Consider the following 12498-nt stretch of genomic DNA (forward strand, 5'->3'; position numbering starts at 1 on the left):
CATTTTTACCTTTGCTCAGGTAAATGATCCTAGTTTCCTACAGCAATAGCAGCTGAGATGTCCATGGCGAGCTGTAAGTATACGCTAGAACAATGTCCAGTCCTAGAATCGACAATTCCATCCTAGAATAAACACATGCAGAGGCACCCTGACAGGTTTACACAGCCCTGGCTGTCTTGGAACTGTGCAGATCAAGCTGGCATTGAGCTTCAGAGACTCGCCTGCCTCTGCCTCCTGAGCACTGGTGTGTGCCATCAGGCCTGGTTCTGCTCTGAGGAATTTAACTGGTTGTATTTTCCTAAAGAGTGATGTACACAGGTGCTCATGAGTAGTTTCTAGGTGCCAGGAAAAAAGACTGAACCCCTTTTTGTTTCTATGAAACATGTCTAGCATAGCATGGGAACTTCACATGAAGTGCACATGATACACGGAAGCCAAGGCGGAAGCTGTTGTGCAGTGTCGTGTGGGAGAGGGCACAGATGACTTGGTGTTGGGTGTGACACGCTGAGGCTAATACCAGAGGACTACTTGAGCTCACGAGTTAAACCCAAGCAAGACAAAGGTCACTCTTCGTTTTTCTGAAAACATTTGAGATAGTTGTTTGGCTTTGTACCCATCTCACTGAAGGGTCTTGAGTTTCTGTGATTTCCCACCTGTTAGTGTGGCTATCTTCCTATCTGGGGGGGGGGGGCGGATTTTTTTTCCTCAGCCTTCTCTCCTCCCTGATAGGCTAAGTGGGAGGCTGGTCCCGGCTCTCTGTGCTGCCTGTGTCTAGTGTTTTCCAGGCTCCTTTGATTTCTTTTGTGGGTTTCCAAAGCTGTTTCTCTCTCTCTCTTTGGAACAGAATCTATTCTTTCCTTATTCTGCTTTTCTTATAAGCTTCAGTGGCTTGCACGGAGGTATTCTCAATCTGGTATCATGTGTGTAAATCTGGTATTATTTATTATGTGTGTGTGCGTTTATACATGCCTATGCATACAGGCACACATGGAAGGAGGTCAGAAGACATCTCTTGATCTCCTAAGCATTGAGGTTACACACCTGAGACACCACATCTGGCTTATTTTTAATATATATACTAATCTCACTGAACTATTATCTAGTGACTTTTCTCATTATACAGTGTATTTTAAAAAGTCGCTGTGTGGGTTGTTATCTATAGGTACAGTCCATTCAGCCTGACTGACTTTGCTTTTATAAACAACTGACTTGCCAGGCGATGGTGGCACACGCCTTTAATTCCAGCACTCGGGAGACAGAGGCAGGCGGATCTCTGTGAGTTCGAGACCAGCCTGGTCTACAGAGCTAGTTCCAGGACAGGCTCCAAAGCCACAGAGAAACCCTGTCTCGAAAAACCAAAAAAAAAAAAACAACAAAAAAAAACCTGACTTTTATATAAAATCATATATAAAATTACTACAGCACATGGTGGCACATGCCTTTAATCCCAGCCTTTAATCCCAGAGGCAGGTGGATCTCTGTGAGTTCAAGGCCAGCCTGGTCTAAAGCGCTAGTTCCAGGACAGCAGGGCTGTTACACAGAGAAACCCTGTCTTGGAAAAAAAAAATGGAAAGAATGACCACACCATAAATCATGTCCATCAGCTAGCCTCGGATTAAAAAGATACTGCCACACTGTTTTCCAAATGGTGGCTACACCAATCTTCACTCCGCCCAGGGTGCCTGCTAGCCCGTCTCCTCGAGATGTCATCTAGCCCCACGTACACTCTTCATATTCCTTCAGTTGTTCTTAGGCTCTGCAATAAAATAACTAGTACTATATAACAGTTTATTCTGCTCAAATATTTCCTAAATTCTTTCCTGTCTACAAACTAAATTACAAACTTGGCTTTGAGTATTCCACAGTGCTTTCCAATCTATCAAACTTACTCAATATTCTCTTTTAATTGAGCTGGTTTCTATTTCACTGTGTCTGTATTTTTGCTGAAGACATTTTAGCTTCTTTATCCTCATCTTTGCACGCTCAGATCCGTCTGGCCTGTTATCTTCCAACTCAAATGTTAACTTCTCTCCAGAAACCCATTCCTATTGCACTAATGCACCTACTATTTTTGTACTCATGACTCTTCTATCTATACAAAACAATTATCTATTAAATATATATTATGTACACATACTCTTATATTATTTAAAATTGTAATTTCTAATTCCTAATAAGAAAAAACAATTGTTTCAGTAAAGTATAGCAGATGAGTTGCAACACTAATATATATATATTTGACTTCAACACCTGTTCTCTTTCAGTCACATCCCACTGTCATTCAGGCTTTCTATGGCACAATGCCGTCAGGTCATCTAATCATATTTACATACTCAGCGCAGTTCTACTGCCAGAGAGAAAGGGGCTGCCCTCTCCAGCACCAGCTCCTAACTACACAGTGCAGCACCTGCTCCATAGTCATTAGTGACGTAACTGCACATACACATTATTCTTTGCAGAACGATGACTAATACCCTAAAACTGTTACTTTGTACAATTAGAGTTGAAATCTTCCACTTTCTTTCTTTCTTTCTTTCTTTCTTTCTTTCTTTCTTTCTTTCTTTCTTTAAAAGATAACTTCTCTGTGACTTTAAGAGAATTTTTAAGAAGCTAGAGCTAATGGGCCTTGCAGTGATTTAATTAGAGAGAGAGAGAGAGAGAAATTTTACATGCCTGGTTGTGCTCAGGAGCTGGACAATTCTCTGTTCCATTATGTTCTGTAAGCTGTTCTCTTCTCTTTTCTCTAATAAGAATCTTATGAACATCATCTTCCAGTCTATTGAAGAATCCCCCATCATGTGACAAAGTCTGAGAAGAATTCGATTCCTGTCGAAATAAATCATGAATCACTACCATTCCACACCAATGCACATACTCAACCCTGAGTCTCTTGGAGGACAGTGAAAGGGACTGACCGGCAGGAGTCAGGTACCGCCCTACCCAGCTCTGGAAGGGAAGTAGCAGACGGACACTTGCACCTGTCTTTTTCTTAGTCCTTTGTATTTTGGAGTGTCATGATTGACAGGTTTTAGAGGCAGGGTCTTACTACAGAGCACAGACTAGTCTGGAACTTGTGATCCTCCTGCCTCAACTTCTCGCATGCTGAAACCATGGCTCTGTAACATCATGTCCAGGCTACTTGGCCTTTAAAGATTTTATTACACATACCACACAATTTCAGCCTGCTAATGTGTAAAAGACCCAGGTTTAATGTCCTCTCGAGAGCTGTACACCTGTCACCACAGACCCCTGACACTCTTCTCCACCCTAGGCAACACTCACTCTGTCTCTATAAACCTATCTATTTTGGACATTTCATATAAACAGAGTAATTGTGCTATCTGTCTCAAACTTCTTTGACCTACCAATATGTTTACAAGATTCTTCCACGTGATGACATGGATTAGTAGTTCATTTTTATTACCAAGTAATATTCCATTTTACATTTTTTTCTTGTCACTGGTGGATAGATATCTCTTTGTTTTTTTTTAAATATTTATTTATTTATTATGTATACAATATTCTGTCTGTGTGTGTTTGCAGACCAGAAGAGAGCAGCAGACCTCGTTACAGATGGTTGTGAGCCACCATGTGGTTGCCGGGAATTGAACTCATGACCTTTGGAAGAGCAGGCAATGCTCTTAACCACTGAGCCATCTCTCCAGCCCCTAGATATCTCTTTGGTCTTATGAATAATGCTGCTATGAATATTTATCCACAAGATGTTTATGGACCTGTTTCCAACTCTGTTTGGCACACACCTAGGAGTAAGTTTATTGGGCGGTGTGCAGAGCGTATGTTTAACCATCTGAGATTTTAAAAGCTAGTGCTCCAAGCAGTTTACTATTTTACAGTCCTATCAACAACATGAGGCAGCTCTGATTTCTGTATTCTCACCTACGTTATTGTATTTTTAATGCAGACACCCTCCTGGAAGTGAACTATTTTTCCAGGGTTTTGAGCTGTGTTTTCACTATGGCTATTGGAGCAGGCTGCTTTCAAGTGTTACTAGACACTGTCTGTGTGAGAAATGTTTACTTTGAACCTTTGCTCATTTTTTTTTAAATTTATTTATTATGTATTTAGTGTTCTGGGCACCAGATCCCATTATAGATGGGTGTGAGCCATCATGTGGTTGCTGGGAATTGAACTCAGGACCTCCGGAACAGCAATCAGTTCTCCTAACCTCTGAGCCATCTCTCCAGCCCCCTTTGCTCATTTTTTTTTTTGGTTTTTTTCGAGACAGGGTTTCTCTGTGGTTTTGGAGCCTGTCCTGAAACTAGCTCTCGTAGACCACGCTGGTCTCAAACTCACAGAGATCCACCTGCCTCTGCCTCCCAAGTGCTGGGATTAAAGGCGTGCGCCACCACCGCCCGGCCCCCTTTGCTCATTTTTAACTGAGTTATTTGCCTACTCACTTTCGTGTTATAACAATGTCTGTCTTCTGGTGAGAGAGAGAGAGTTCCATGGTTGAGAGTGTGTTCAAGAGGGCTTTAGCTCAGTTCCCAGCACCCACTCTGGGTGACTCACACAGCCTCTAACTCCCGCTCCAGGGGATCTGACACCATCTTCTGGTCTCTGTATTTATGTGCACTATCTATCCCTCAGACACGTCCCCAGACATATATGCATATTTATATAAATAAAGATCTAAAAGAAATCATTTAAGTAGTCTAAGAAGCTGATCATGGTGATAAGTGCATACAATCCCGGTTAGTGACAGAGGGCCAAAGACCTGTCTTCCGAAGGACATCTGATTTTGTGAACCTCTTTGTCCCCTCCCATTCTCAAGTCTGTGAATAAAAGGGTTTGATACTCCCTCAATACAGTAATAAAAGGGTTTGATACCCCCTCAATACAGTAATAAATGGGGTTGATACCCCCTCAATACAGTAATGGGTTTGACACCCTGTCAATACAGTAATAAAAGGGTTTGACACTCCCTCAATACAGTAATAAAAGGTTTTGATACCCCCTCAATACAATAATAAAAGGGTTTGATACCCCCTCAATACAGTAATAAAAGGGTTTGATACCCCCTCAATACAGTAATAAAAGGGTTTGATACCCCCTCAATACAATAATAAAAGGGTTTGATACCCTGTCAATACAATAATAAAAGGGTTTGACACCCTCGTCAATACACTAATAAGATAAAGAGCAACTGAGGAAGACACTGGACATTGACTTTTGGTCCCCAGAAACACACACATGCACACATACACACATACATGAACATATACGCATACAAAAACTTGTGTATTTTAAATAAACATCTCATCAAATATTATTTCTAAATATTTTCCCTCATTAAGGGTTGCCTTACCAAGTTTTTTATGTCCTCTATATAATACAAAAGTTTTAGTTGCTTTTTATTTCTTAGTTTTTTGAGACAGGGTTTCTCTGTAGCTTTTGGAGCCTGTCCTGGAACTACCTCTTGTAGCCCAGACTGGCCTCAAACTCACAGAGATCCGCCTGCCTCTGCCTCCCGAGTGCTGGGATTAAAGGTGTGCGCCACAACCACCTGGCGGTTTTAGGTTTTACATACATACTTCTGTGATTCGCTTTGAGTTAGTTTCTGTGTATGATGTGCAGAAGACACCCAAATTTTTCCATACTGAATTGTCTTGGCACTCATACTCAAAAAGAAAAAAAAAAAATCAAGAAAACACAAATATCAAGGCTTATTTCTGGATTCTTAATTCCACCAGCCTCTACGTCCATTCTCAAGACTCAATTCTCAGTGTCAAACTGACTTGATTACTACAGCGATGTGTTTGCGTTGTTTGTGCTACATTTAAGTCATTTTTATATTTATTTATTTTATTTATTAATTATGTATATAATATTCTGTCTGTGTGTATGTCTGCAGGCCAGAAGAGGGCACTGGACCTCATTACAAATAGATGGCTGTGAGCCACCATGTGGTTGCCAGGAATTGAACTCAGGACCTTTGGAAGAACAGGCAATGCTCTTAACCACTGAGCCATCTCTCCAGCCCTTAAAAGTCATTTTGACACTAGGTGGTGGTGGTGCACACTTTAACTGCAGCATTAGGAGGGAGAGGCAGGCAGATCTCTTTGAGTTTGAGGCCAGCCTGGTCTACAAAGCAAGTTCTTGGACAGCTAGGGCTACACAGGGAAACTTTGTCTTGAAAAACCAAAACCAAACCAAACAAAAAAAGTCATTTTGATATAAACTGTGCATATAAATAAATATATTAAAGAGATGTGATTTTAACACCAACTATCAAATTACTTAGACTTGGAGAGTTTACACATTCTCTAATAGAAATAGGATTTTCCCTCTTGCTATCAAGCAGAGACTAAAGGAAATTCTCCTGTCCCCACAGGTCTCCCTCAATCCCACACTCTTAGGCTACAATACTGCGTTTTACCAGGTTAGACTGGATTTATAAACAGTGACACACAGTTAAATGGCTGCTCACTGTTTTACCTCCATAACACCTAAGGAAGTGAAATGTTGAAATGAAAATTTACTTGTACATCAGTACAAATGAGATAGCTTCTAGCTACCTGAAGAGAACTTCATGTTCTACAGAGCACTAAGACACTGCTTTACCTGAGTTTCATAAACACCAGGAGAGGCTGGCAGAGCTATCAAGGCCTGGAATGCCCTGGAGCCATCACCAAGTGGCACAGACATAATTCCAAGTTTGCTTCATAAAGCACTTCCACTATGTTCTGGTAAGATCTCATTTACAGCATAAAACAGCGCTGAGTTTCCATGGAAGGATCAGCAGGCTGATGACAACAGGCCCAGCTCTGGATTTACACTAGTGATCAGTGCCCTGTGTGAGAAGATCTCACTACCCACCCTGCAGCTGTGCAGGCCTTGGATGCAGACCCGCCCCCTGTGCTGGGATCAAGGGCATGCTCACCATGCCTACCATCTTCTGATTGCAGTTCCTCTTGCCAGTGTTCCTATCCCCCAAAACAATTTAGCCCCTTAGTATTTCTGAATGACACACACATAAAACACACTTAAAACTAGCAATACGAGTTAAGAAGACTGTTGAAAGATGATATTCTGACGAGCACATGAAAACATACCCATTAGGCATCATGAAGATCCAACTGAAATTCAGTGGACACATTACCTTCCCACTAGTGACTATTAGTGAAATTCAGTGGACACGTTACCTTCCCACTAGAGACAGTATTAGTGAAATTCAGTGGACACGTTACCTTCCCACTAGAGACAGTACTAGTGAAATTCAGTGGACACGTTACCTTCCCACTAGAGACACTATTAGTGAAATTCAGTGGACACGTTACCTTCCCACTAGAGACACTATTAGTGAAATTCAGTGGACACGTTACCTTCCCACTTAGAGACAGTATTAGTGAAATTCAGTGGACACGTTACCTTCCCACTAGTGACTATTAGTGAAATTCAGTGGACACGTTACCTTCCCACTAGAGACAGTATTAGTGAAATTCAGTGGACACGTTACCTTCCCACTAGTGACTATTAGTGAAATTCAGTGGACACGTTACCTTCCCACTAGAGACAGTACTAGGTGTTGGCAAGGATGTATAGAAACCAGAACTTCTCACACACCTTTCTTTAAAACAATCTAACAGGCTCTGAACTGTTTCAACCAGGACTCCTTGATGCAGGCCTACTATCCCAGATAGTGCAAGGCTAAAGCACGATACCAGGTCAAGACTTGCCTGAGATACAGAGAGTTCAAAGTCAGCCTAGGTATCTTAGTAAGATCATGCTTGAAAAGCTAAGAAGTCTCCGAATGTAACTGAGTAGTGCATGCTTGCCTAGCTACTCAAGGCTCTGGGCTCGAGACCCAGGACATTACAAAGAGGCAAATATTTTAAATGCCTTTCTCTGCAAAAAAGAAAAAATAAATTACACAACCTAGCAATTTCATCCCTAGAGAGAAATAAAAACACGGAACCACATAAATATTATCGCTAGTCTATAACTGAACACAAAATATTTCCACAATGTTCAGAAATAAAACTAAATCAACTGTTATTTGCTTGTTTGAGACCGGGTCTCACTCTGTAGTGCAGGCTGGCGTGGAATTATGTAGACCAGGATGGCTTTGTCTCCTCAGTGTTGGGATACAGTGTGCAACTATGTCTAGCTGAATGAACTACTGATAACAACAACACCAATCAACCTAAAAACACTATGCCAAGTGAAAAAGCCAATCATAAAAAAACCACACAGAGAAAATGCAAATCTGCAGAAATAAAAAAACAGAATATTGCCAGGGACTTAAGAGGAGAGTATAAGGAACCTCTGGGGGATTATAAAAAAATTTTAAATCTATACTGTAAGTATGGCCATATAACTCCTTAAATACACTATAAATGGGGCTGGGAGTTTAGCTCAATGGTAAAGCAACTGCTTAATATATCTGAGATCCCGGCTGACTCTCGTCTATCTGTCTTTGTTCGTGACTTATACATGCAATGGTAAATTTGATACAAATTCTATAATTCAATAAAGCTGTCATTTTAAATTATATTTTGTTTACTGATGGGAGTAGAAGCCAGAAGCCAGAGAACTTGTTTTCTTCAAGAGTTAGTACTCTTGTTATGTGGGCCCAGGGAATGAACTGAAATCTTCAGGCTTGGCAGCAATTGCTTTCCTATGAGCTACACTACCAGTCAGTAAAACTGTTTGCAAAAATGCCACCCACGACCCTGTTCTCTTGAAAACTGGAGCATGACATACCTGTGCCTGTGCCCTTTGCAGTCTCCCACACTCATCTTCTTGCCTCCCACAAAGTAACCATGACCCTGAATTGAGTGTTTATCAACCTCTATCTTTGTTATTAGGCAACAGCACTACACAATGTAACTTCCTCCTGTGTGTTTTATCTCACCTGTACATTTCTTGGCTTAGGTATTCTGCATTAGGGACACCATGGCATATCTGAATACGGCCTGCACATCACAGCTGGTGACCTCTCAAGTTTCCTCTAATCTAGAACACTAGAACACAACCCACTTTTTCTTCACATGGTCTTGTTGGAGAGCCCAGGTGAGTTGTTGGACAAAAAGCCCATTCCCCAGATTTGCTGTGAATCAACACAGGGCCTTATTCACAGCAGGCAAATGCTCTGTCACCAGCAACATCTCCAGCTGCTCAAGTGCTTCTTTTAGGCATCATTTCACTTATATATCTGAGTCCTGAACCTCATGTAGCATAGATAGCCCTCTTAAGGCTTGACTTATATTTAGGTTAAACACTATTTTGAGCACACTTAGTTTGGTTTATCCTTAAATTGTATCATTATTTCACAAACCTCTGTGTAATTATCCTAAAATAAGTATTCTACTAAAGATAAACCTCTGGATTTATTCTAGCCTTTTCTTGGGCAAGATAAAGGGTAGGCCTGGTATCACACATAAATACCAACACTTATGTACATGATTCCCAGGTGTTAACACATGTAAGATTCTCATCTACAATGTATCTCTGTATGTTTGAGTGGTCTGCACAACTAGACATCAGGCATCCTTCTCTGTAATTTCCTGCGTCCTGGAGCTTGTTCCCTGTCAGTCAAGCTGAACTCAGGCCTTCGGGGCTGCACTGTGACACTCCATCGGGCATCTCTTCAGCCTAACATTTTCTGATTTCTAAGGGTTCCATGTAACCCCTTAACATTCAGCTCTATAACTTAAACATTTCTTAATGCACTACAATAAACAATCTTCACAATGGTCCATTTAGACACGCTACTCCCCCACTAGTCAAGCATTTGTAACGTGTTCCTCACATGAGCGACACAGATGGCACTAGTCATTTCCTTCCTCCCACCACCCGGTCTCGAGGATCAGATTCAGTTGTCAGGCTTGGCAGCAGGCACCTTCATGTGTTGAGACCCCTTGCCAACATTTTTTGGATTTTTCTGTTGTTTGGGTTTTGAGTCACAGGGTCTTGCTATACAGCTCAGGCTTGCCTTAAACTGAACTCCCCTGCCTTTGCCTCCCAGTGTGGGATCTATAAATTTGTGTCACCACACTTAGAAGGATAAGCCTTTCTCTGAGTGCCACATGTAGGGTGGCATGTGTACCATGATACATGCAGAGGTCAGGTGACAAGCTGTAAGGGTCAGTTCTCCTCACCATGTGGGTCCACAGAGGTGGACAGCAACTAAGGAACAACATCTGCACTTGTTTCCTGACCTCCACACACAATCATGCACACACATTCATGAGCACACACACATGAACACCTATGCACACACACTTGTAAACACACATGCCTTCCCCAAAACAAAAGAATGAACACAATACAAACACAAAAATTAGCACCAGGTAGTGGCACACTTTTAATCCCAGCACTTGGGGGGCAGAAGCAGGTGGATCTCTGCATTTGAGGCCAGTCTGGTCTACAGAGTGAGTTCCAGAACAGCCAAGAGCTACACAGAAAAGCCATGTCTCAAAAACTAATAACACTAATACAAAAAATAAAATATAGATTTGGAGACTAAATCACTTCTTTGAATTTTAAATTTATATATTAGACACAGATTAGGACAGTAATGCCAAATGAAACTAGTTTATGCAAATAATCATTTTATTCTCTTGTATTTATATCCTTATAAAACCAGAAACATAATGAGACAAACCTTTGTCTCCAGAACAGATTTACTGCTAATCACTACAGTACTACTCTTCAGTGTGTTCTAGACTGCAGGACAATCACAAGGAAACTTACCTCTGTCTTTTTACTATTATGATCTGCAAACGAAAAAAGAAAAGTTTTACTGGGAAGAATTAACAAATATTTCAGCATGTAAAAAACCCAAAGTATCCAAAAGAATGTTAAAACTGTGAAGAATTATAAACAGAGTTTTCTAAGATTCACATCTGATTTACTTTCAGAATGTTAAAATCCAGCACAGACCAGCTGGTTTGTTCAGCTCCGGGACTACATCTTATATCCTAGGAGACGCTACCACATGGAGGGTGTTACCAGATTTTAAGCATGTGAGTTTTATACATATCTCAGTTCTATGTTATACAGATATATCTATGTCAAAAATCAAATCAGAGAACTATTAACTGAAAATGTTCAGATGACTGTCTTTGTTAAATAAAATAAAAAACATTTGATGTCCTTAAAATCTATTGGCTATATTATTTTAAAGATACAGATGGTTATTTGCTTGCACTGTAGTGAAATCCTTAGCAAATTTATAATACATATATACAGATGTGCATTTATATAATTTATAATACATGTATATAGACGTGTATTTATAGGATTTATAGTACATGTGCATTTATAGAATTTATAGTACATATGTACAGATGTGCATTTATAGGATTTATAGTACACATGTACAGATGTGCATTTATAGAATTTATAGTACACATATACAGATGTGCATTTATAGGATTTACAGTACACATGTACAGATGTGCATTTATAGGATTTATAGTACATATGTACAGATGTGTATTCATAGGACTTATAGTATCTATGTACAGATGTGCATTTATAGGACTTATAGTACATATGCACAGATGTACATTTATAGGATTTAACAATGGAACAGTAACAAATTACACATGAAACAAACCATGGACAACAAACCCCCAGACAGCTCTTCTAGGTAGGAGTGACCGAGAACAGGGTGAGGGAGGAACAGCTTAATCTGAAGCACAAGCAGGACCAAATACTGGGATGTAAGGGTGACCGGAACAGTAAGTACTTGCATGAGTCAGGGTAATGAGGTTAACATTGTATATAATGTTCTTGTAACAAACATTTATCCCCTCTCAAAGAACAACCTGACAGAATTCTTTTGTTTTTGTTTTTCGAGACAGTTTCTCTGTGTGACCCTGGCTGTTCTGGAACTCACTTTGCAGACCAGGCTGGCCCTGAACTCAAAGATCTGCCTACCTCTGTCTCCTGAGGGCTGGGATTAAAGGTGTGCGCCACCACAGCTCCAGACTAGCTTTTTTTTATGACCAACAATTTGAAAGTTGGTCTCATTTTCTACATCATTTGTTTGTCAGAACAGTATAAAACATGTTCAATATGAAAGTCACTGATTTACATCAAAACTACCAAATGATCTTTCTTCTGGTATGCTCTGCTCAGTAGTATGATGCCATCACCCAGGGGAAAGCACAACGGTGGCCATCACACCTTGAAAACGTATGTACCTTACTTTTCTATACTCTCAGTGAGCTAATAAGTTTGCCTACAACGTGAGAAACCAAACACACAGAAAACAGGAGTTTCAGAAAAGTATTTTGAACATGTATTTTGTCTTATGTATTCCTGGCTGACTTCCAATGCATTATGCAGTTGAGGATGAAACTGAACTTACCTTCCTGCCTCCACCTCTCCAACGCTAGTATCACAGGAGCATCCTGTGGAACTCACTGTACGTGGTGCTAGGAATCAAATTCAGAGTTTCCTGTATGGCAGACAAGCCCACTACCAAGTGAGAAGCATCCCCAACCCCTAGTAAGTACACTTCTGCCT

At 40.6% G+C, this 12498-nt stretch overlaps 1 protein-coding gene across 1 annotated transcript in view; it reads right to left on the reverse strand.

Annotated features, from left to right (window-relative positions):
• Positions 1-12498, reverse strand: part of Gkap1 (G kinase anchoring protein 1) — a 53372-nt gene that overhangs the window by 17907 nt on the left and 22967 nt on the right. Inside the window, exons 7-8 of the mRNA XM_057787579.1 lie at positions 10717-10739; positions 2674-2826 (exon numbers count right to left, since the gene is read on the reverse strand). Coding sequence (XP_057643562.1) covers positions 2674-2826; positions 10717-10739 — 176 coding nt within the window. The remainder of the gene's footprint in view (positions 1-2673; positions 2827-10716; positions 10740-12498) is intronic.

This window comes from Chionomys nivalis, chromosome 13, assembly GCF_950005125.1.
Source record: "Chionomys nivalis chromosome 13, mChiNiv1.1, whole genome shotgun sequence".
In the NCBI taxonomy this organism is placed as follows: domain Eukaryota; kingdom Metazoa; phylum Chordata; class Mammalia; order Rodentia; family Cricetidae; genus Chionomys; species Chionomys nivalis.